The 26699-nt window shown below is 47.4% G+C and overlaps 1 protein-coding gene across 1 annotated transcript in view; it reads right to left on the bottom strand.

Moving 5' to 3' along the window:
• SMC3 (structural maintenance of chromosomes 3) overlaps positions 1-24570 on the bottom strand; it is a 118259-nt gene extending 93689 nt beyond the window's left edge. Inside the window, exons 1-6 of the mRNA XM_082269120.1 lie at positions 24412-24570; positions 19479-19554; positions 15346-15384; positions 13599-13666; positions 3079-3150; positions 2922-3001 (exon numbers count right to left, since the gene is read on the bottom strand). Coding sequence (XP_082125246.1) covers positions 2922-3001; positions 3079-3150; positions 13599-13666; positions 15346-15384; positions 19479-19554; positions 24412-24426 — 350 coding nt within the window. The 5' untranslated portion in view covers positions 24427-24570. The remainder of the gene's footprint in view (positions 1-2921; positions 3002-3078; positions 3151-13598; positions 13667-15345; positions 15385-19478; positions 19555-24411) is intronic.
• Between the last annotated feature and the right edge of the window lie 2129 nt (positions 24571-26699).

The following is a 26699-nucleotide window of genomic DNA, read 5'->3' as shown; positions in this document are numbered from 1 at the left end:
CCAGCCACTTTATTAAGTACAGCTTGCTAGTACTGGGTTGGACCCCCTTTTGCCTTAATTCTTTGTGGCATAGATTTAAAGCAGAGTTCCAGCCTCAAAATAAAAAAAAAAAAAAAAAAGTCGATTTTGGGCCATCCGCTTGCTGAGGGTCACCTGAAAAAGAAATGGATGCTCCCGAATTTTTTTCTTGTTCACTTACCTTGATTTTGAAGAAAATATACTCACCTTCCTTCCACTTCCTCCCTCTGCGGCCACGGCCCGCACCGTCACTTCCGGCTTGCGATGACTCCTGGGAGCTGAACGTCATCGCTCCCAGGAGTCAATACGCCTGCACCGTCCCCGTTTGTCACTTCCGGTGCAGGCGCGGCATTCCCTGCTAAACTGCTTCTGGGCATGCCCAGCTGTGCAGGGATGCCACGCCTGCACCGGAAGTGACGAGCGGGGCTGGTGCACGGCATTCTGGGACTCAGACATCACCGAAGAGGAGGCAGAAGAGGACGCGCTGGCTTCAGCTGCCCACACCTGAGATGGCAGCGCTGGAGAAGAAATCTTAAAAAGGTAAGTGCGACCCGGGAAAGTACAGAGGCTATCCATTATGTAATGCAATAGCCCTGACTGTCCCGGGTGTTTTTATCTAAAATTCACCCCTGAGGCCAGAACTCCGCTTTAACACGGTGTTAGAAACATTCCTCAGATTTTGGTCCATATTGACAGGATTGCATTATGCAGTTTCTGCAGATTTGTCAGTTGCACATCCATGATGCCAATCTCCCGTTCCACCACATCCTAAAGGTGCTCTATTGGATGAGATCTGGTGAGTGTGGAGGCCATTGGAGTACAGTGACCTCATTGTCATGTTCAAGAAACCAGGTGTGAGATGATTTGAGCATTGTGACATGGTGCATTATCCTGCTGGAAGGAGCCATCAGAAGATGGGGACACTGTAGTCAAAGGGATGGACATGGTCAGCAACAATACTCAGGTAGGCCGTGGCGTTTAAACAATGCTCAATGGGTACTAAGGAGCTTAAAGTGTCCCAAGAAAATATCCCCCACACCATTACACACCACCACCACCAGCCTGAACCACTGATACAAGGCAGGAGGGCTCCACGCTTTCACATTGTTTACGCAAAGTTCTGACCCTATCATCTGAATGACGAAGTTGAAATTAAGACTTAAAAGACGAGGCAACATTTTTTTCAATCTTCTATTGTCCAATTTTGGTGAACCTGTACGAATTGTAGCCTCAGTTTCTTGAGAGGCACCTGGTGTGCCCATCTGCTTCAATGTTCAATGTGTTAAGCGTTCTGAGATTGTATTCTGCATACCTTGGTTGTAACAAGTGGTTATTTGAGTTACTGTTGCCTTTCTATCATCTCGAACCAGTCTGCCCATTCTCCTCTGACAAGGCATTTTCGCCTATACAACTGCCGCTCACTGGATATTTTCTATTGTTCAGACCATTCTCTGTAAACCCGAGAGATGGTTGTGGGTGAAAATCCCAGTAGATCAGCAGTTTTTTTAAATACTCTTCACCACGTCTAGATGACTAACTGCATTGAGTTTCTGCCCTGTGATTGGCCGATTAGAAATTTGTGTTACCAAACAATTGAACAGATGTGAAATTGGGAGTGCATGTGGCGCTGCTTTAATTGGCTCCAATCCCATTTTCACTTTAGTTCCAGATCCTAAATATGGTAGCAGACTGAGCAGTACATTTTTTTCTTGGCCAAAAGCACGGAACTATTTTCCTTAACGGCTTGCCAACCGCCCCACATATATGTGCTGCAGGGCGGCAGCTTCTACAGGCAAGATTAAATATCTGTACATTGCCTTTTACTTCTGGGTTTGCGGCGCACACAGTGGGACCCAACTAGCCAGTCCACCCACACAGTTAGAAAACACTCTCTAGGGACAAATGTAACCCTTTGATTGCCCCTGATGTTAACCCCTACCCCTTCCCTGCCAGTGTCAGTACAGTGGCAATGCATATTTTTTACCACTGATCACGGTATTGGTGTTACTGGTCCCCAAAAAGTGTCAATTAGTGTACGATTACTCTGCCACAATGTTACAGTCCGGCTATGAGTCACTGATCGCCACCATTACTAGTAAAAATAAATAAAAAAAATCCATAAAAATACCCCATAGTTTGTAGACGCTATAAACCTTAAGCAAACCAATCAATATATGCTTATTGGGGTTTTGTTTTTACTTTTTTACCAAAAACATGTAGAAGAATACATATTGGCATTAACTGATGAAGAAATTTGATTTTTTACATTTCTTTTATTGGATGTTTTTTTTTCTTTTTTTTTTTTTTATCAGAAAGTAAAAAATATTTTCTTCATAAATTGTGTATTTTTTGGTTTATAGTGCAAAAAATAAAAACTGCAGAGATGATCAAACACCTTCAAAAGAAAGCTCCATTTGTGAGAAAAAAAGTTCATTCATTTTATTTGGTTAGAGCGTCACATGACCTCCCAATTGTCAGTTAAAGTAACAGTGCCATATTGCAAAAAATGCCTAGTCATGAGGGGGGTAAACCTTCTGGAGATAAAGTGGTTAATTTTTAATTGAACAGGTGTACCTAATAAGTGGCCGGTGAGTGTAGGCGTTAAAGCCCACCTACTGAGAGGCAAAATATATGCATGCGGCAGGCAGGAAGAGGTTAAAGAGTGAAAATTACTTTAAAATTACATGAATATGTTAAAGTGTATATGAGTTTTTAGTAATTGGGTTTGTATTGTCTTTAGTTCTAAAATGTAAAATCGAGAAGTAGCATTACACATTATTTGCTTTTAATGTATGATTTTTTTCTGAGAAAGGCTTTCTATATTGTGGAATCTTCATGCCAAATGGCCTACACTACAAAACATAAGCAATAAGAAAAGTCGAATTATTTGTGTCAACACTTACGTCACCATTTTTTTGTCAAGGAAATACTGATCTTTTTTGGCTCCAATCACTCTTCGTAGTGACACCTCCTCCTTGTCAATCTATTTAAAGAATTAACAAAGTCAACACAATAAGGATAAAGGATTTCATAAATAAAAAACGTTAGAACTTAACTTACTGGCAATCTGTTGTCGGAGTTATCGAATATAATTTCCACGAAGGCAGAAATGACTCGAGGACCTGTTCCTTCCTGCGAGAAAAAGTATTTTTAGTTTTACTGCATTTACATCTATTTTGTAAGCCAAAAATCTGTATTCTATAATAGAAACTGCTTCACAGCTTGCCTGATGATTGTTACTGGCTTCAATGGAATTCCTGGTCCACAACAGCAGAATTTACGCTTATCTGATTTTTGACAGGTACCTGTCCCCACTTATCTCGGCCAAGCCTGAGACCTGGCCCTTGAAGGTACTCAAGGCCAGGCGCTGCACAACCCCTCGAAGGAAAGCCAAAATCCGAGCCACGGAAAAAGGAATGAGGGTGAACCCAGAGGGATTCACACCACGCTATGTACGTCTTCCGCGGACGATGGTAAATCTTCCTAGCAGTAGATTTTCTAGCTTTTAACAGCGTAGGAATCACCTAGTCGGCTCTTCCGCCCGTCCTCTCCTGGAACGCAAGGATGTCAGCACGCCGCAACATCCAAGGTATGCAAGGCAATTTCCTTCGGATGTTTAGGCCTGGGACACAGGGAAGGCAACACAATCTCCTCATTCAAATGAAAGTCAGAGACAACCTTTGAAAGGAACAACAGACAGGGGCGAAGAACCACCTTATCTCTGAAAATCACCAGGTAAGGTGGACGACCAGATAACGCTGCCAGTTTCGACACCCTGCGCACAGAGGTGAAGGCCACCTTCTGGGATAGTGTAAGCAGTGGACTCTCCCGAAGAATTTCAAAGGGAGGCTTCTGAAGGGTCAAAAGCACCAAATTGAGGTCCCAAGGCGGCAAAGGAGACCGCACTGGAGGAACCAAATGTCCGACACCCTGAAGAAAGGTACGCACCAGGGAGTGTGTGGCCAAAAGCCGATTGGAAGAAGACCGCCAAAGCTGACACCTGGCCCTTGATGGTACCAAAAGGGCAATTTCTGTTCAACCCCCCCATTGAAGGAAGGTCAAAATCCGAGCTACTGAGGAGTGAGGATGAACCCCAAGATACTCACACCACGCAATGCAAGTCTTCCACCTACGATGCTAGATCTTCCTAGAAGCAGATTTCCTAGCTTTTAACAGTGTAGGAATCACTGACTCAGATAAACCTCTGTACTGAATGTATTGTATTGAGGCCGTGCTCCGCCCCGCCTCCGCCCCCTCTCAGTGAGCGAGGACTGAAAGCATTATATCCTCACTGAGCTCACTGAGAGGAGGCGGGGCGGAGGCGGGGCAGAGCACGCAGTGCAGCTCATCTCCTGTGTAATGTGAGATTTCATGGCCTGAGATAAATCCCAGCACACACTGCGAATCGCCGAATGACGTAATCGCCGACCGGACCGCGATTTACAGGAGTTTTTTGTGCAGGCGTTTTTAGATTGAATAGAGACCAATGGAAAACGCCTGTAATCTGCCCAAAAAAAAAGCTCGTACTTTTTTGAGCGTTGGGGGTTTTGCTCACAGTGTCAAAACGCTCAGATGTGAACAGGGGCCATTGAAATGAATAGGATTTGTCTTGTTGGGCGTTTTGAGAGCTGATCCTAGAGCAGAAAAACTCCCCAAAAACGCCCCAAAACGCCTACATGTGAACGGAGCCTAAATTGCTGGAGTTTGTTCAGAGGAAGGAGCACTCTGGCTAAGGCTGAGTCCAGAGTCAGGACCAGATAGTCCAGCTTTGTAGACGGTACCAGCCCAGACTTCTGAAAAATCAGAAACCAGCCAAACTCCCGTAGAGTTCGTATTGTGATCTCCAGGTTTTCCACCAGAGCAGTAGGAGAGTCAGTTTGCAGATTGTCCAAGTAGCACAGCACAGCGATCCCCGTTGGCGTAACAAAGATAGCACCAGGGCTAACACTTTTGTGAAGACCCGAGGAGTGGAGGCGAGACCAAAGAGTAAAGCCACAAACTAATAATGCTTCTCTTTCACGGCAAAGCGGAGAAAGCACTGGTGACTGGCACATATTGGAATATGAAGGTAGGCATCCTTAATGTCGATAGACGCAAGGAAATATCTCCGATGCAGGGATGCCACCACCATGCGAATGGATTCCATTCTGAACTTCTGCACCTAAACAAAGCAGTTCAGGACCATTTAGTGCAGGATTGGAAGCACTTGGCCTTGCTAGCATCTTTTTGCTAGCGCGTCACCTGAAAGCCACCTCCACAGGGGACACAAAGGACTCCAGGACCGCCGTCAGTGCATTAATCGATGGTTGGGACACAGAGGGCCCCGCAGCCTCAGAGAGCAAATCAGGTTGGAAGATGTGCTCCAAAGACTTTATACGTCACCATGGGAACCCCACAAAACAGGTGTAAAAACACTGCAAGGGACACCCCCCCACAGCGCTGGCAGCACCACCCAGTAGCCAGGCACAGAGCACTGATCGATTCTCCGCAGAGAGGGAGAGAACACACCAGAATCCCCACCAAGCAGAAGCCAGCATCTGCAGCCACCAGGATAATCTGCACTGCACGCGCAGCTATCAGGAAGTAAAAGGATCCAGGAGTCAGCACCAGGGGATGAGGAGGGGCTCCCACCACCGAAAATGCCGCCCACAGGGCTCCACTGTTGAGGCTGCTGCTATTTTCAATGGCAAACCACTGCAAAATGGCCACCGGACTACACAAACATGGCCACCGTGCATAGAAACACATGCTATAACAAAATGGGGGCACCACAAGGCTTCCAGGGACCCAGGATGAATCCCTAGGCCTCAGGGACAGATCCAGGCAGGACGGGGGGCCCTGGCAGGAGCCCAACCAGGTACAACCCCCCCCCCCCGCCGAACATCCGGTCGCTGGCAACGCACCCCCCACCCACAGCCCCTATTGCCAGTATAGCGTTTTGACCCCACCCCAGGAGGTGGACCAGACCACCCAAACAGCCCCAGCATCAGTGGGAAGGAGGGGGGGTAGGATGGGGGAACAGATGAAAGGGGGGTGCCTGACGGGAAAGGAGGGGCCTGGGTCCACCCCAAAACCCTCCACGGGGAGAGGGGGGGGGGGACAGCTAACCACCATATTAGGACCTGGGTTGGCACTGTTCCAGACAGAACCCCTCTCCAAAGAAATAGGGGGCTGTCGGCCAGGAGGAACACACTGCGACTCTGGCTGAGACCCGGTTGTATGTGACCTCGTGAGGCATTAACTCAAAGCCCCCGTACAGTGGGGCTATGTCGAGGCTGACCTAGCACGGAGCTGAGGTCCACGCTCACTTGCTGGCCAGACAGGGGTGACCACTGGATCGAGATTATCCAGCCCGTTGCCCAGTCAGACAGTTGATTGTAGATCTCACAGGAGAAAAAAAAATAAAAAATTGATCCAAAAAAAAAAAATTGCCAGGATAAGAGATCCCAGCAAGGAACTAGGTCCTTACTCATGACTAGGCAGAAAAACTGGAGTACCTACAGCAGGGAGAGGAAATATACCCCTCTGGTACTCCCCATAGGCGTAGCCAGACTTTCTGCCTAGTGTCCTACTCCTGTAGGGGGCAGTATAATCCAACGGTTAAGAAGATGAGGAGCTGTGTCCGTCAACGAACGAAAGAGAAATAAATGGATTTTTGTAAGAACTTACCGTAAAATCCTTTTCTCTTAAGCTCATTGACAGACGTAGTCTTCTTGATTCTCAAGAGCTGGGTTATGTTGTCTCCGCAGGAGTAGGACTAGGCAGAATGACAAAACGTTCTGGCTCCACCCTAGGGGGCAGTCCCTGAGGGTATATCCTCCCTCTCTCTGCTACAGGGAATCAGTTCTGTTTAAAGCAGTACAGAGAAATTAACCCAACCCAACTCAATGATAGAGGGGCGGGTACTACGTCTGTCAATGAGCTTAAGAGAAAAGGATTTTACGGTAAGTTCTTACAAAAATCCATTTTTCTCTATCGCTCATTGACAGACGTAGTCTTCTTGATTCTCAAGAGCTGGGACATCCAGAAGCAGTGCCACAAATGAGGGGTGGGATTGACAAATCAAATCCAATCTAGAAGGCCCAACCGGTGCCAAACTAGAAGTTTTAAAGGCTCATTATAAACAAAGAATGAGACTAAAGAAAAATTTTCCAACGGAAAAAAACCCTCGAGGTAGACCACTGGTCTCCTCAAATTGCGGCCTGCAAAACCTTGCGGCCAAACGAGGCATCAGACGATGCCATTACATCAACTTTATAATGTTTAGAGAAGGTATGCACCGACGACCAGGTAGCCGCCTTGCACACCTGGACCACTGACGCCTGATGGCGAAAGGCCCATGACGCACTAAGTGCCCGAGTGGAGTGCGCCTTAACAGGGAACGGGGGCTCCCGACCCTTAATAGAATAAGCCTGCACTACCGTCTGTCTGATCCATCTGGAAATGGTCGCGGCAGATGCAGGCAACCCCTTTTTGGGTCCATCTGGGATCACAAAAGGTGAATCCGTCTTGCGAAACGAGTCTGTCGTTTTCAAGTATACCCTGATCGCCCGGACCACATCCAAGGAGTGCAAAGCAAATTCCCGAGGATGACTGGGCTTAGGACACAGGGAAGGTAATACAATTTCTTCATTCAGATGAAATTCTGAAACTACTTTTGGTAGGAAGGATGGATTCGGACGAAGAACCACCTTATCTCTATGAACCACCAGATATGGTGAACGACAAGATAATGCGGCCAGTTCTGACACCCTGCGTGCAGAAGTAATAGCCACCAAGAAGGCCACCTTCTGGGACAACGTGGGTAGAGGAATCTCCCTAATATCTTCAAAGGGAGGTTTCTGAAGAACCGACAACACTAAATTAAGATCCCAGGGGGGTAACGGCGCGTGCACTGGCGGAGCCAGATGTCGCACCCCCTGGATGAAATTCCGCACCAAGGAATGAGTAGCCAAAGGCTTCTGAAAGAAGATGGCTAATGCTGAGACCTGACCCTTGATAGTACTCAAGGCCAGTTTCTGCTCAACCCCTTGTTGCAGAAAAGCCAATATTCGACTAATCGAATAAGACCGAGGACGGAACCCCAAAGGTTCACACCATGCAATGTAGGACTTCCATGTGCGATGATAAATCTTTCTGGAAGTCGCTTTCCTTGCTTCAACTAGAGTAGGAATAACTGAAGCTGACAAACCTTTGTCCTTCAGCACCTGGGTCTCAATAGCCAGGCCGTTAAAGCCAGCGATCGTAAAGCAGGATGGAAGATCGGTCCCTGAGACAGTAGATCCTCTCTGAGAGGAAGTCTCCCCGGGACGTCCGCCACCAGTCTGACCATGTCGGCGTACCAAGCTCGACGAGGCCAGTCCGGAGCTACCAGGATTACTGGGATTCCTTCCTCCTCTACCCTGCGAAGAAGTCTTGGCAGTAACGCGAGAGGAGGGAAGGCATATATTAGCTGGTATTGCCCCCACGGGGCGATCAGTGCGTCTGCGGTTTCTGCTAGAGGATCGCGGGAGCGAGCCACGAATCTCTGAACTTTCCTGTTGAATCGCGATGCCAACAGATCCACATCCGGGGTGCCCCACCGTAGGCACAACTGGTGGAAAACGTCTGGATGGAGGGACCATTCCCCCTGATCCAGGGTCTGACGGCTGAGATAATCTGCCTGCCAATTCTCCACCCCCGGAATGAACACCGCAGAGATTGCTGGAACAAATCGTTCCGCCCAGCGAAGAATGCAAGCCACTTCTTTGGCCGCTCGGACACTCTTGGTGCCCCCCTGATGATTGACATAAGCCACGGCCGTGGCATTGTCCGACTGGATCCGAACCGGGCTGCCCTGGAGCTGCTCGGTCCAGTGAATCAGACAAAGTCTGATCGCTCTCAGTTCCAATACATTTATCGGTAATCTGGATTCTTCCGGGGACCAAAGTCCCTGGACAGATAACTGACCAAGAATTCCTCCCCATCCGGATAGACTGGCATCCGTGGTCACTATCGTCCAATATATTGGCAGAAATGACTTTCCCTGGCTGAGCATTGGAGACCGAAGCCACCAAACCAGAGACTCTCTGGTCTGTTTGCTCAATCGTATCTGATTGTCCAGGGATTCCGGATTCCGATTCCATCTGAGAAGAATCTCTTGCTGAAGAATTCGGGTATGGGACTGCTTCGAATGAAGCCACCATCAACCCCAGAACCCTCATGCACGTCCGAAGGGAAGACCAGCTGTTGGACAGTAACAACTGGACTGCTGATTGAATCTTTCGAAGTTTCCCTACCGGAAGGAAAACTCTCGTCCTGACTGTGTCTAGAATTAGACCCAGATATTCGAGCCTCTGGGTGGGAACCAGAAATGACTTTTGCTGGTTCACCAGCCACCCGAATTCCTGTAAAGAAATCATAGTAATTTCTATGTTTTGTAGCAAGGTCTGAGGAGATTCTGCATGAAGCAGAAGATCGTCTAGGTAACCTAGAATCGATATACCTCTTTGGCGCAGAAGTGCCAACATAGGGGCCAACACCTTTGTGAAGACCCGCGGAGCCGTGGCGAGACCGAAAGGTAACGCCACAAACTGATAGTGGTTCTCCTCTACGGAAAAGCGTAGAAAACGCTGATGTCCTGCGAAAATGGGAATGTGAAGATAGGCGTCCTTGATGTCTATGGACGCTAGGACATCCCCTGGATGCAGGAAGGCTGCTACCGTGCGAATGGACTCCATTCTGAATCTTCTTATGTTGACGAAAGAATTGAGCGCTCTTAAGTCCAGAATTGGACGCACTTTGCCCTCTTTCCTGGGTATTGTAAACAGGTTTGAATAAAACCCTTGAAACCGTTCTGTCCAAGGAACGTGGACTACCACTCCTTGTTGTAGTAGATCTGTGACTGCTCTCCGCAGATCTTCTAGACGATCCGGAGATAGTCGGATATTGGAAGGGAAGAATCGCGCCGGTGGGAGAGATCGAAACTCGATCTTGTACCCTGACTTTATGACTTCGCAAACCCATTTGTCCGGGATTCTGGAAAGCCATGGATCCGGGAACCGGCGAAGACGTCCCCCCACCCCAGTTATGGGTGGGGGCGCACCTTCAGGCTTTGGATGGTTTATCTTCAGGTCTGGAGGGGGCGGGCTTTTGCTTGCCCGACCAACGACCCCTGACGCCTCCTGTAGGAACCTTGGAGGACTTAGTTTTTTCACCCGCTGGACGAAAAAACCTCTTGTGAGCAGAAAAAGAAGGCCCTCGTCTTTGACGAGTTCCTCTACCTTTAAAATTTTGCGGTAAAAAAGGTGCTTTTTCCACCGGTGAGATCCTTAATGATCTCATCTAAGTTGGCTCCAAATAGACGTTCTCCTGAAAAGGGGATATTAGCCAATGCTTTTTTGGAACCTTGGTCGGCTATCCAACCTTTTAGCCACAGTGTACGCCTGAGAACCACTGCTGAAACTGATGCTCGCGCCATTAATGGAGTGGCGTCTAACGCCGCATCACATACAAACTGTAACCCCTGTATCATTTGTTCCAACAAATCTGATACCGCCTGAGGGACTTCTTCTAAGTCCCGGCGTAACCACTTGGTCCATTCAGTTACAGCCTGCGAAACCAGACCAATAGCAATTATTGGCCTGAAAGCTGATCCAATCAAGGAAAACATGGTGCGAGACATAGCTTCTATCTTGCGATCCACTGGATCTTTAAAAGACGGAGCGTCTTCTAAAGGAATAACCGTGGCTTTATTCAATCTAGCAATTGGTGAATCCACCACAGGTGGTTCTGTCCATTTCTTAATAAGGGTTTCCTCAAACGGATAACGCCTGTCAATGCGTTTGGAAATATTAAAAGTGCGTTTTGGCAGACGCCATTCTTCATCGATTGGATTGCCAAAACATTTGGGCAATGGAAAAACCTTTGCCACTTTGATGCGCTTTTTAGTCCCAAAAGGGATCTCAGTTTCAGCTATTTCTGATGGAATACCCTGTAACCTTAAAGTCTCTTGAACAGATACAATGAGTGCGTTTACCAACGCTTCCTCTCGGGCTATGGCAGATGCCGAAACATCCTCCTCACTGTCTGAAGAGACAGGACCCGAGACACCAATACCAGATGAAGTACCTGCAACTGCAGAAATAGGCTCAGAGTCTGAATCCGAGGTTTCAGATAATAAGGGGTTAGGCGGGGGTCGCTTTCTTGCGCCCTGTCCCTGACAAGCCACTTCCACCCGGGACACAAAAGTTTCCATAATGGCTGACAAAGATTCAATTGTCAATGGGGTGCTGGAGGATCCCGCAGACCCCTCGAGGGGATCCGGAGGAGATACATGAGTGGCAGGGTCCATGTTAATACAGGACACTTTTGCCAGCAATAAACAAAAAAACTTTTTTTTTTTTTTTTTTTTTTGTGTGTCTCCCCCTAGCGCAATAGCGCCCCTCAGAGTACCTGCTTCTCGATCCCAGAGAGAGAGAGAGGGACCCCCAAGGCTCACCAACCGATGCAGTGCAGTTTCCAACAAACTGCAGCCAGCGTCTGTCTTACACAGACTGGAAGGAGCTGTTTGCTTTTTCCCGGGCAGAAGGCGTGGCTCCGCCCCCTGTGTACGCCTTCCGGCGTTCCCAGCCCTCCACGAGGAAGCTGGGCTCACAAAACATGGCCGCCCCCATAGAAGAGACATAAGACTCCAAAAACATGGCGGCCGGCGTGACCTGAGGACATACATGCATTCGGTCTACGGCAAAATGGCGGCGGACCGCCGATATCGTCTTCCCAGCACATCCACCTGCACTCTGCTGAGAGGTGACATATGGATCTACAGAGATACACTGCACATAAGGTAGGATTATACCTCCTATGTTTGCTGTAATGTTACAGTCTGCTGGGTAGAGTGTTAGCTCTTGAACCAAGTCCACTTCCCACAAACACATGCTGTATTACAAGGGGGACTTGTAAGTGTCAGATATATACTGACCATATATGGAGGGGCCCATAATATATACTGCCTCATAAATGAGGAAAAAAGGGAACGTTTTACTCACCATACCGAACCGACAGGCACCCTCTCTTCATAATACCCTCTCCACCGAGGTGGGGGTTTGTGGACGCCTCGACTCTCTGGTCCTGGCGTCCAAGCGAGCTTTTAACTCGCAAAGTCAGTCCCTTTACTGGGACTCCGTCGCGGCCGACTCAGCGCACTGGTCTGCACGCGCTTTTAGGCAGAAACCGGGGTGACCACTGGATCTCACATCCAGCCCGTCGCCCGGCCCCGCATACTTACTTGAATATGTCGCGGCCGACCAAGCGCAATGCCTGGTCTGCACGCGCTCGTAGGCCGGCTGGGGTGACCACAAGTGTCGCCCAGTCCGGCATTTTTGCTTGAAGATCTCACAGGAAAAAAACACTGGAGAAAACTACCTAAAAAATGTCTTTCTTAAAGAAAAAAAGTCTTGCCAGGACCAAAAGATCCCAGCAAGGAACTTAGGTCCTTACTCCTGACTAGACAGAAAAAAACTGATTCCCTGTAGCAGAGAGAGGGAGGATATACCCTCAGGGACTGCCCCCTAGGGTGGAGCCAGAACGTTTTGTCATTCTGCCTAGTCCTACTCCTGCGGAGACAACATAACCCAGCTCTTGAGAATCAAGAAGACTACGTCTGTCAATGAGCGATAGAGAAATGTGGTTTATTGCCAGTTATTATAAAATAAACCTTAGTGCTGCGCTAAAGAACATTGTATAAAATAATCAAAAATGAACGAGCAACACTTGCTAAAACCTTAGTTGTGACAAGTGTGTGCAATACTATAGAGAACATGTGACTTATTAATACTTGTGATATAAACAGATGCTTCTTTAAAAACAAAGTCCACAACTATGCAAATTTTATGTATATATATTGTGAGGATCCTTCCCGCCACAGACATCCGTGTTGTATAGGGTACTCACTCTTCGTTCTCCTTTCGTGCAGTTAAATGAACACATCCATATGCCACCACGATGAGTGCTCCCCCCCCCCTTATAGTTGGGTTCTCACCTCAAATGCACCTAAGCTCGGTCTAACAAGGACTTTTTGCCTCTCCCTGGCCAGTTATGGTCTTATGTAATGCTCCTATGCAAGACGTTGTTCCAATGGGTTTACATTCACTTTACTAGCTGTCTCAGCTATTAGGTGGGGTATGCCAGGACTGCAACCAGTCAATTCACAAGCAACTACCTATGTTGCTATACTTGCTCTGCTTAGCCAACTGGTCTTCTTCAGTCAATTGTGTTTTAACCACTTGCCAACCAGCCACCATAGCTTTACTGCAGAAGGTCGGCTCTGTTACACGAAACAACGTACCTGTACATCGATACGTGTAGCAGATCGTTTGCTCCTGCTATTTAGGAACACCACTTAAATCCCCCACGTAGTGCTGCATCGCAAAAAATGGCCCAGTCATTAAGGGGATTAATAAAGTAAGATATAGGAAAAAAAAAAAAAAAGGAAGGACAAAATATTTCTAAATATGATATACTAAAAAAAGAAATTGAACGCATATAATAATTAATTATGTACAAGCATAAGAATTAAAGATTTTCAAATAGGAGCTACTCACATGTAGAAGAGCCAATCTCTGCTCTGGACGGAGATGACTGAATTCATCACTAAGAACAAATTGGATGGCTGAAGGAGGAAAAAAAAAAATTAAATAAAAATGTATTCCAAAAAAAAAAAAAAAAACGCAAACACATTTCACAACACACTATATATTCTTATTTAATGCTTTAAGTTATTGTAAAGATTCTCTCTTTTTTTTTTTTTTGTTAAATATAAAAAACAAAAGTGTCGTACTTCCCTATTGCACACAAAATGGCCCTGAACCTCCTCTTCTGGGGTCCCTTGCCCCTTGCTAGCGATCTTGGCTCCTCTTCCCTGAGTGCCCCACAACAAGCTGCTTGCTATAGGGACACTTATGTGTGCTTGGGAGAGCGGGGGAAGAGCTGCTGCAGATGGACACAGCACTGGAAAATCGGGCTCAATTAAGTGTTTAAAGGGGAGGGGGGCTAAGGGGGAGCAACTTATGAAAGTGTGTGTTTTTTTTTTTTTTTTTTTTAATGCAGAGAATGGAGAATTAATTAAGGTAGAAAAGCTTTTTGCCTTCATAACAACTTTAACAAATTTTAAAAAATACAAATAAACAGCACAAACTGTGGGCTGTTTATATAATATAAATCCTATATATTAATAATAAAGTATTCATTAACACATTGTTAAAGTGATATTAAAGTCTTTTTCTTTGTTTAAAATAACAAACATGTCATACTTGCCTCCTCTGTGCCGGTTTCGCACAGAGTAGCCCAGATCCCCCTCTTCTCAAATCCCTCGCCAGTACTCTTGGCCCCACCCTCTTGCCGAGTGCCCCACAACAAGCAGCTTGCTATGGGGGCACCTGCGTCACTGCTCTGTTTCCATTCAGGCATGGAGCCTCGGCTTGTTCCCGCCCCCTCTTCTCGTTGGCTCATTGACTTCGATTGACAACAGCGGGAGCCAAATGACGCCCACTGCTGTGTCTCAGCCATATAGGAGGAGTCATCCCAGACAGCCGAGGCTCTTGTGCAACTTCAGTTCAACTTAGTTGGACTTGACTGGCAGTACAAGAAAAAAAAAATATTTGCTGGTTGCCAATTTTCCAGCATGATGAAAATCTTCCTGACCTTTCCAAGGGCAGCTAGACCCAGTCACCTAAGGGCCCCCTTTATTTACAGAGCAAACCGCAAAAGAGCAACTTACGTTGCCTGCAGTCTGTGTTGTAGTGTGTTTAGCTGCTTCTTGGAAGCAGCACATATTCCACACTTCAGGGAGTTTAGAATACCTGCTCCCCCCGGCTTGCTGTCATTCTTCCCTCTGGCTCATGAGCCACTACAGGCCAAAGTCTGTGCTGTATGAGGCAGCAGTAACATATTTAACTCACCTGACTGGTCTAATACTTGCAGCAGCTAGGAAGCAGCGAAGTGGCAGCTATTCAACACACTGACCACAGTGAAGTTAACTGCTTGCCGACCGCCTCACGTTCAAGTACGGTGGCAAAACGGCCTCTCTGCATATATTAGCAATTCTAAAGTGAATCTCTTCATTTACACACTCTGCACATCCAGACAGGTGACTCCTGCAGTACCCGATTCATCTTCCTAGTTAAACAATTCAGCTTCTTATGCCACCTCACCTCCTCAAACCCCTCAATTCACAGTGAATCAACATCACCTCTGTCAAGTGAGACAGGCACACTAAGAAAACACTAACCCAGTAAGAAACAGCTGTTTCCCTCGAGTTCTTAAATAAAAATTAAAAAAAGCTGAACTTACCATAGAAGAAATTACTCTTGCCAGATCCATTTCTTCCCACTGTAATATAAAAAAAAAAAAAAAAAAAAAAAAAGTTAATAAAAAGAAAAAAAAAAAAAAAAAACAATATGGGATTTTTGACCGTAAATCCACCATTTCTCTGAAGTTCATTGATGGAAACAGCTCCAGGTATTCATTGGGTTATACTGCCCCCTACAGGAGTAGGACACTAGGCAAAAAAGAATTCTGGCTACACCCATGGACTGTCCCAGGGGGTATACTCCCTCTCTGCTATAGCCACTTAGTTTTGTTACAAGCAGTGTCAGGAGAATTATAACTCCAGAGGGGTGGGGGTGCTGTGTCCGTCAATGAGAAATGGATTTACGCTAAGTCAAAAATCCCATTTTCTCTTTCGTTCATTGACGGACACAGCTCTTGTCATTATTGGCCATTGGAATGTCCCAAAAGCAATGTCAAACATGAGATGTGGGAACAACAAAAAAAATTCCCCCAAGGCTAAACATTAGCCAGGAGCCCACCTGAAAGAAACAATACATGCTTTTGAGGCCAAAAGATGAATCAGCAGATGCCAACACATCCACTTTAAAAAACTTTGTGAAAGTGTGCACCGACAACAAGGTGCACGCACTGGAGGGACCAAAATGTCTGACACCCCGAGTAAAGGTACGCACCAGGGAGTGTGTGGCCAAAGATGGCTGGAAAAAGTCTGCCAAAGCCGACACCTGGCCTTGATGGTACTCAAGGCCAACTTCTGTTCAACCCCCCGCTGAAGTAAGGTTAGGATCCGAGCTACCGAAAAGGAGTGAGGATGAACCCCAAGCCACTCATACCACGCAATGTACGTCTTCCACGTACGATGGTAGATCTTCCTAGAAGTAGATTTCCTAGCTTTCAGCGGTGTAGGAATAACCGATTCAGGTAAACCTCTATTCTTTAGCACCTGGCGTTCAACAGCCAAGCCGTCAAAGCCAGCGACTGTAAAGCAGGAGTGAAGATCGGTCCTTGGGACAGCAGGTCCTCCCCGAGAGAACGTTGGCGACCAGCCACACCAGATCGGTGTACCAAGCCTATCGAGGCAAGTCCAGAGCCACCAAGATGAGAGGAACCCCTTCTGTCTCGATCCTGCGTAGAAGTCTGGGCAGAGGCTTGAGAGGGAAGGCGTAAATCAGATGATACTGACCCAACGATGCCGCCAGCATGTCTGTGGCATCTGCCAGAGGATCACTTGACGGAACCACAAACCTCTGCACCTTTTTGTTGAGCCAAGATGCTAACAGATCCACCACAGGGGTACCCCACGGAGACACAGCTGATGAAACCACATCCGGATGATGGTACCACTCCCCTTGGTCCAACATCTGCTGACTGAGGTAATCCACCTGCCAATTTTCCACCCCGGGAATGTGTACGTCAGAGAGGGCTGAAACAAACTGTTCTGTCTACCTTAGAATGACTGCTACCTCCAGAGCCATCAGGACACTTCCTGTGCCCCCTTGGTGATTGACATAAGCCACGGCCGTGGCATTGTCCGATTGAAGGCGCACTGGACAACCCTGAAGACAATCTGTCCAATGATCCAGACAGTCTGATCGCTCGGAGTTCCAAGACATTGATTGATCGGTAGTCTGGACTCTTCCGGTGTCCAGATCTCCTGAGCAAAATGCTTGCCGAGGACGCCCCCCAGCCGGACAGGCTGGCATCCATGGTGACCGCTGTCCAATACAAGGGGAGGAAGGATTTTCCCAGCCAAAGCGCCAAAGAACGAAGCCACCATATCAGGGACTCCCTTGTTCCCCGACTCAGCTGGATCGGATTGTCCAGAGACTGCAGAGTCTTGTCCCATTAGGCCAGAACATCCCTTACAGGGATTTCATATGGAACTATACAAACAGAACCACATTGAAGGTAGACACCATCAGGCCCAGCACCCGCATACAAGTCCGGAGTGACGACTATTTGTTGGGCAGCAGAGTTCGTATTGGGATCTCCAGGTTTTCCACCAGAGCAGAGGGAAATCATCCAAGTAGCCCAGAACCGCGATCCCACATTGAGGTAGCAAAGCTAGCACTGGGGCTAACACTTTTGTGAAGACCCGAGGAGCAGAGGCGAGACCAAAGGGTAATGCCACAAATTGATAGTGCTCCTCTCCAACAGCAAAGCGGAGAAAATGCTGGTGACTGGCACATATTGGAATGTGAAGGCAGGCATCCTTGATATTGATAGAGGCGAGGAAATCTCCCTGACGCACGGATGCCACCGCCGTTCGAATGGATTCCATTCTGAACTTCTGTACCCGCACAAAGCAGTTGAGCGCCTTGAGGTCCAGGATTGGACACACTTTGCCTTCCTTTCTTGGGACTGTAAACAGGTTTGAGTAAAATCTATGAAAACGTTCCGAAATCGGAACCGGGAAAATCCTACCTTGAAGGAACAGGTCTTGTACCGCCCCAAACCGTGCTCGTAAGCGGTCTGGGAACAGGTGCAAGTTGAAAGGATAAGACTTTGCCGGGGCACAAGAGCGACACTATCTTGTAGCCGGACTCGGTAAGGGGGGGTGCCTTCAGGAAGGAGGGAAACCAACCGTCATAAAGGAGGGGCCCACGTCCACCCCAAAACCCTCCAGAAGGAGAAGGGGGGACAACTACTCACCAAACCAGGAATCAGGGGGGCACCACTCCAGACAGAACCCTATGCCATCAAAATGGGGGGCTGTCAGCCGGGAGGAACGCTGTGACTCGGGCTGAGACCCGTTCGTATGCGACTTCATAAGGCGTTTAACTCGCAGGCCAGCTTACGTCCAGTGGGGCTATGTCGCAGTCAACCTAACGTGGAGCTTAGGTCTGCACGCACTTGCTGGCCAGACTGGGGAGACCACTGGATCCAGCCGTCACCCAGACCAGTAGTTGATTGTTATTCTCCTGGATTTTTCCTGTGAGATCTACAATTTCTATCTAAAAATAAAAAAAAATAAAAAATTACCAGAACCAAAGATCCCAGCAAAGAACTAGGTCCTTACTTCTGACTAGGAAGAAAAAAACTGAGTGGCTATATCCCCTAGGACTGCCAATGAGTGTAGCCAGAATTATTTTCTGCCTAGTGTCCTACTCCTGTAGGGGGCTGTATAATCCAATGGTTATAAATACCTGGAGCTCTGTCAGTCAATGAACAAAAAGAAAGAAATATTTTTTGGAAGTGGCCCCTCTCCCTGAATAAAGGGAAGCTCAGTAAAAGCTCTTAACATATGAAAAAAAAAAAAAAATGTGCCTCACACCTTGGCTCTAAGCTTGTTCTGGGAAACTGAGAATTCCAAATCCAGCAAATGCGCTCCTGCATGGTGCTTGAAGCATCTTGCGAGATTCAGGATATTGGATTGTCCCAGGATTCTGCTGTGAGGCCCAGCATCTAGAGAAACTGACTGGAATCCTAGCAAGTAAAGTAACCTATATGTAAACGCAACTTTTTTTTTTTAAACTTTGGATTAAATGCAAGAGTTAGACCCCGTTCACACTGGGGCGACGCTACTTCCCGGGGCGACCCGTGAAGTCGCGGTGCACTGCTCGCACCGCGACCTCGGAACGGCCGGCACGGACTTCATATCATTGAAGTCTATGCAGGTCGCTCCGGGTCGCCCCAAAGAAGCTCCGGACCCTTTTTCTAAGTCGGAGCGACTTGTGCCGCTCCTATTAGAACTGGTCCACAGCTTCTCTATGGCAGGCGACCTACGGCGACCTGTCAGGTCGCCCCAGTGTGAACGGGCTCTCGGAATCTCTGCATAACTTTTATATAGTGGTCTGTGTTCCTGTTTTTTTAGAGTTGTCAGGAGAGCAAGATGGGGGGGGGGGGGGGCTTTCAATGGCCACAAATGTCCCAGTGACGTCTAAAAAAGAAATTCCCCTAACAAGACAACACCGCAAAAAAAAAAAAAAAAAAAAAAAAAAAACCTGACAGGGGCTTCAACCCTTCATAATAAAAACATTGTGCTAGGCTATACATCATTTTTTTTTGCGCGGGTGGTGGAAAAATTGCAACATAAGTGGATCCTGTATTTTCATGCAAGGACCACCTAAAATTTACTTTTGTAACATTTAAAAAAAAAAAGCTGTAAAAAATAATTACCTTGTGTTCATACGTACCAATAACATTATGCTTTGAACTAAAAGGATCAACAATAGTCTGATCTCTGTAGCTGCGAAAGCCTTGGATGATAACCTAAAAAACAATAGAAATGTGCCATAAGGGTCATTCCATCTCATTTCAATTGTCAGTATATGAGGTGCAGTACAGCGTGCAGTGCAGTGGTCAGTGTGCGAGGTGCAGTGGTCAGTGTGCGAGGTGCAGCGTGTATTTAAGATGCACGATTCTGGATAAAATAAGAATCACAATTTTTTTTTTGCTTAGAAGATCACGATTCTCGGGGTAACCTCTTACCTACATTATACAAAAAAATTGGGCTAACTTTACTATTTTTATTTTCAAATTCATTAAAAGTGTATTTTTCCCCAAAAAACTGCGTTTGAAAGACTTCTGCACAAATACAGTGTGACACAAAAGATTGCAATGATCACCATTTTATTCTCTAGGGTCCCTGCTAAAAAAAAAAAAAAAAAAAAAAAAAGAAATACGGTATATATCTAAAGTTTGGTGGTTCCAAGTAATTTTCTAGCAAAATATACTGATTTCAACTTGTAAGTAATTAGTGTCACAATAAAGCTTGGTCCTTAACCACTTGCCGACCGCCGCACGACTATCTACGTCGGCGGTCAGCCCCTCACAGGCAAACTAACGTAGGGCTACGTTGCTTGCTTGTGAGGGTCTAGGGAGCGAGCGCGCGCCCCCCGGGGCGCGCTCCCGCTCCCGCGTGGTCACGGACCCCCCCGCGCGTGTGACCAGCGGACCCGATGTCCGCCGGTCACTCGGCGATCGGCGGGGGAGAGGGAGAATGTCAGGCAGTTTGTGTAAACAAACTGCCTGTCATTCTCTTCGCTGCAAAGACACTGATAAAACGGATCTGGTATGTAGATCCGTTGATCAGTGTCTTTACAGCTAGAGCCACAGCCAATCACAGTAGAAACCACGCCCCTAGGGACACACACAGCCCCTCCCTTCCAAATAAAGTTAACCCCTTCACTACCAGTGTATTTTTACAGTAACAGTGCATATATATAGCACTGATTACTGTAGAAATGTCACTGGTAACCCCAAAAGTGTCAAAAATGTCAGTCAAGGGTCCGATCTGTCCGCCGCAATGTCGCAGTACCGCAAAAAAAAATCGCAGATCGCCGCCATTACGCGTTAAAAAAAAAAACAACAAAAATGACAAAAATCTTTCCCTTTGTTAGTAAACGCGATAACTTTTGCGCAAACCAATCAAAATACGCTTTTTGCGATTTTTTTTACCAAACATAGGTAGCATAAAATAAATTGGCCGAAAATTTTTAAAAATTTTGATTTTTACATTTCTTTTTGGGGGAATTTCATATAAAAAAATGTGAAAAATATTGCTATTTTTGCAAAATTGACGCTCTTTTTTTGTTTATAGCGCGTGATCAAAAAAATCGCACAGGTGATCAAATACCACCAAAAGAAAGCTCTGTTTGTGGGAAAAAAAGGACGTCAAATTCGTTTAGGTACAGCGTCGCACGACCGCGCAATTGTGCGTTAAATTCACGCAGTGCCGAATCGCAAAATACCCCCTGGTCGGAATGGGGGTAAAATCTTCCGGGGCTTAAGTGGTTAAGGCCCCTTTCACACAGGCGGACCGTTCAGATCCGCCTGTCCGTTTTTTTTGGCGGATCTGAACGGTCCCCCCATGCATTCCTATGGGGCATCGGATGGCAGCGGAGACATGTCCGCTGACATCCGACCCGATACGTCAAATCTGGACGGATGGAAACCCTATTTTCCATCCGTCCAGCGGATCGGATGAGAACGGACCGACGGTCCGTTCCCATCCGATTTCCCCCATAGAGATGCATGGGGAACTGAGAGCTGTGTCTCCGCACCCAGCGCGGAGACACAGCTGTCCTCCTGCTGCTCAGCGGGGGATCGGCGGCTCGATCCCCCGCTGAGAAAAATGTTATCCGTCCGACAGACGGATAGTGTGAAAGGGGCCTAAGAGGTTAAACTGCCCTCACTTACAGACAGAAGTTCATTCCTTTCATCTAAAAGAATGAAATGATACATTGTAAAACATTGTGTTTATACTTATCTAGCAGCCTTAATGTTGATAAACTTTATTAAGAGGCTCTTTTTTTTTTTTTTTTTTTAAAGCTGTAAGTGAGCAGAGAACAGCTCTGTAAGAATCAAGGACATACCATTTTAAGATCATCGGGGTTAAAATCGAGATTGTGATTTTTTTAACGATTAATCGTGCAGCTCTAGGTCAGTATGTGAAGTGCAGTGTGTAGTACAGTGGTCAGTGTATGAGGTGCAGTGTGTAGTGCAGTGGTCAGTGTGTGAGGTGCAGTGTGTAGTGCAGTGGTCAGTGTGTGGGATGCAGTGGTCAGTGTATGAGGTGCAGTGTGTAGTGCAGTGGTCAGTGTGTGAGATGCAGTGTGTAATACAGCGTACAGTGGTCAGTGCGTGAGGCACAGAGTACAGTGGTCAGTGCGTGAGGCGCAGTGTACAGTGTGTGAGGTGCAGTGTGCAGTACAGTGGTCAGTGAGAGAGGTGCAGTGTGCAGTACATTGGTCAGTGAGAGAGGCGCAGTGTGTAGTACAGTGGTCAGTGAGAGAGGCGCAGTGTACAGTACAGCGGGCAGTGTGTGAGGTGCAGTGCACAGTCTGAGGCGCAGTGCACAATGGTCAGCATGGGAGGTGCAGTGGTCAGCGGTCATTGTGTGAGGCGCAGTGGTCAGTACAGTGGTCAGTGTGTGTGACGCAGTGATCAGTACAGTGGTCAGTGTGTGAGACGCAGTGGTCAGTACAGTGGTCAGTGTGTGAGACGCAGTGTGTAGTGCAGTGGTCAGTGTGTGAGACGCAGTGGTCAGTGTATGAGGTGCAGTGTGTAGTGCAGTGGTCAGTGTGTGAGATGCAGTGGTCAGTGTCTGAGGCGCAGTGTGTAATACAGTGGTCAGTGTGTGAGATGCAGTGTACAGCGGTCAGTGCGTGAGGCGCAGTGTACAGTGTGTGAGGTGCAGTGTGCAGTACAGTGGTCAGTGAGAGAGGCGCAGTGTACAGTACAGCGGGCAGTGTGTGAGGTGCAGTGCACAGTCTGAGGCGCAGTGCACAACGGTCAGCATGTGAGGTGCAGTGGTCATCGGTCATTGTGTGAGGCGCAGTGGTCAGTACAGTGGTCAGTGTGTGAGACGCAGTGGTCAGTGTATGAGGTGCAGTGTGTAATACAGTGGTCAGTGTGTGAGATGAAGTGTACAGTGGTCAGTGCGTGAGGCGCAGTGTACAGTGGTCAGTGCGTGAGGCGCAGTGTACAGTGGTCAGTGCGTGAGGCGCAGTGTACAGTGGTCAGTGCGTGAGGCGCAGTGTGCAGTACAGTGGTCAGTGAGAGAGGTGCAGTACAGTGGTCAGTGAGAGAGGCGCAGTGTGCAGTACAGCGGTCAGTGAGAGAGGCGCAGTGTGCAGTACAGCGGGCAGTGAGAGAGGCGCAGTGTGCAGTACAGCGGGCAGTGAGAGAGGCGCAGTGTGCAGTACAGCGGGCAGTGAGAGGTGCAGTGTGCAGTACAGCGGGCAGTGAGAGAGGCGCAGTGTGCAGTACAGCGGGCAGTGAGAGAGGCGCAGTGCGCAGTCTGTGAGGCGCAGTGCACAACGGTCAGCTTGTGAGGTGCAGTGGTCATTGGTCATTGTGTGAGGCGCAGTGGTCAGTACAGTGGTCAGTGTGTGAGACGCAGAGGTCAGTACAGTGGTCAGTGTGTGAGACGCAGTGTACAGTGGTCAGTGTGTGAGACGCAGTGTACAGTGGTCAGTGTGTGAGACGCAGTGTACAGTGGTCAGTGTGTGAGGCGCAGTGTACAGTGGTCAGTGTGTGAGGCGCAGTGTGTAGTACAGTGGTCAGTGAATGAGTAGTGTACAGTGTGAGGCGCAGTGTGCAGTACAGTGGTCAATGTGTGAGATGCAGTGTTCAGTGGTCAGTGTGTGAGGCGCAGTGTACAGTGTGTGAGGCGCAGTGTACAGTACAGTGGTCAGTGTGAGAGGCGCAGTGTGCAATACAGTGGTCAGTATGTGAGGTACAGTGGTCAGTATGTGAGGCGCGGTGTGCAGTACAGCGGTCAGTGTGAGAGGCGCAGTGTACAGTGGGCAGTGTGTGAGGTACAGTGTGTGAGGTACAGTGTGTGAGGTACAGTGCACAGCGGTCAGTCTGTGAGGCACAGTGGTCAGCGTGTGAGTTGCAGTGCAGCGTGTGCAGTGTACAGTGTGTGAGGTACAGTGCATAGTGTGTGAGGTGCAGTGTACAGTGGTCAGTGTGTGAGGTGCAGTACAGTGGTCAGTGTGTGAGGTGCAGTGCATAGTGAGGTGCAGTACAGTGGTCAGTGTGTGAGGTGCAGTGGTCAGTGTGTGAGGTGCAGTGCATAGTGAGGTGCAGTACAGTGGTCAGTGTGTGAGGTGCAGTGCATAGTGAGGTGCAGTACAGTGGTCAGTGTGTGAGGTGCAGTGGTCAGTGTGTGAGGTGCAGTGCATAGTGAGGTGCAGTACAGTGGTCAGTGTGTGAGGTGCAGTGCATAGTGAGGTGCAGTACAGTGGTCAGTGTGTGAGGTGCAGTGGTCAGTGTGTGAGGTGCAGTGGTCAGTGTGTGAGGTGCAGTACAGTGGTCAGTGTGTGAGGTGCAGTGCATAGTGAGGTGCAGTACAGTGGTCAGTGTGTGAGGTGCAGTGCATAGTGAGGTGCAGTACAGTGGTCAGTGTGTGAGGTGCAGTGCATAGTGAGGTGCAGTACAGTGGTCAGTGTGTGAGGTGCAGTGCATAGTGAGGTGCAGTACAGTGGTCAGTGTGTGAGGCTCGGTGTCTTTTAGGCCCGGTCAGCACACAGTGTGTACAGTATGAATTTTGTGGCCCTGTCAGGCCTCGGCTCCCCGCCTGGCTCTTCCTCCGCCTCCCCCAACCCCTCCGGCCGGTACCTGTTTAATATACATTTCCGCGGTTCTCCGGGGCCCTCCTGCGTGGCCTCGCTCCGGTAAGGGGTGTGAGGGGCAACGCTCCCGGGCCCGGATTCGGCTACTACCAGTCTCCCGCCAGCAGACAAAATGGCGGTCGTCTCCTCCTCACACACCGAGGACCGTACCAACTACGAGGAGTGGGGGAGGACGGATTCCCGGGAGAGACCGGAAAGGGAAAACGGGAATGTCCGAGGGTACAACGTTACATAGAATATTACGAGAAGAGGGAGGGGACTCCAGACACGCCGGGGAATCGAGGAATGAGGAAGCTGGACCTCCCCGGGACCGGCGAGAGGTGGTATGTTCCGCCTGAGGAACACACTGGCGCCAAACTAAACATTGAACTCAGTGTGCATACAACAACACACACTCTGTATACAATACACTGCTATGTCCTATACAGAAGTATCCCATACACCTTACACTATATACACTGCTATGTCCTATACAGAGCTATCCCATACACCTTACACTATATACACTGCTATGTCCTATACAGAACTATCCCATACACCTTACACTGTATACACTGCTATGTCCTATACAGAGCTATCCCATACACCTTACACTATATACACTGCTATGTCCTATACAGAACTATCTCATACACCTTACACTATATACACTGCTATGTCCTATACAGAGCTATCCCATACACCTTACACTATATACACTGCTATGTCCTATACAGAACTATCCCATACACCTTACACTATATACACTGCTATGTCCTATACAGAACTATCCCATACACCTTACACTGTATACACTGCTATGTCCTATACAGAGCTATCCCATACACCTTACACTATATACACTGCTATGTCCTATACAGAAGTATCCCATACACCTTACACTATATACACTGCTATGTCCTATACAGAAGTATCCCATACACCTTACACTATATACACTGCTATGTCCTATACAGAGCTATCCCGTACACCTTACACTATATACACTGCTATGTCCTATACAGAACTATCCCATACACCTTACACTATATACACTGCTATGTCCTATACAGAACTATCCCATACACCTTACACTATATACACTGCTATGTCCTATACAGAGCTATCCAATACACCTTACACTATATACACTGCTATGTCCTATACAGAGCTATCCCATACACCTTACACTATATACACTGCTATGTCCTATACAGAAGTATCCCATACACCTTACACTATATACACTGCTATGTCCTATACAGAACTATCTCATACACCTTACACTATATACACTGCTATGTCCTATACAGAGCTATCCCATACACCTTACACTATATACACTGCTATGTCCTATACAGAACTATCCCATACACCTTACACTATATACACTGCTATGTCCTATACAGAACTATCCCATACACCTTACACTATATACACTGCTATGTCCTATATAGAGCTATCTCATACACCTTACACTATATACACTGCTATGTCCTATACAGAACTATCCCATACACCTTACACTATATACACTGCTATGTCCTATACAGAACTATCTCATACACCTTACACTATATACACTGCTATGTCCTATACAGAACTATCCCATACACCTTACACTATATACACTGCTATGTCCTATACAGAACTATCCCATACACCTTACACTATATACACTGCTATGTCCTATACAGAACTATCTCATACACCTTACACTATATACACTGCTATGTCCTATACAGAACTATCCCATACACCTTACACTATATACACTGCTATGTCCTATACAGAGCTATCCCATATACACCTTACACTGTATACACTGCTATGTCCTATACAGAGTTATCCCATACACCTTACACTATATACACTGCTATGTCCTATACAGAACTATCCCATACACCTTACACTGTATACACTGCTATGTCCTATACAGAACTATCCCATACACACTACACTATATACACTGCTATGTCCTATACAGAGCTATCCCATACACCTTACACTATATACACTGCTATGTCCTATACAGAGCTATCCCATACACCTTACACTATATACACTGCTATGTCCTATACAGAGCTATCCCATACACCTTACACTGTATACACTGCTATGTCCTATACAGAACTATCCCATACACCTTACACTATATACACTGCTATGTCCTATACAGAGCTATCCCATACACCTTACACTATATACACTGCTATGTCCTATACAGAACTATCCCATACACCTTACACTGTATACACTGCTATGTCCTATACACAACTATCCCATACACCTTAC

Source organism: Pelophylax lessonae, assembly GCF_965119305.1.
Source record: "Pelophylax lessonae genome assembly, chromosome: 9".
NCBI classification, from domain to species: Eukaryota; Metazoa; Chordata; class Amphibia; order Anura; family Ranidae; genus Pelophylax; species Pelophylax lessonae.
The sequence above is the reverse complement of the archived record's forward strand: the minus strand, read 5'-3'. Positions and strand labels throughout refer to the sequence as shown.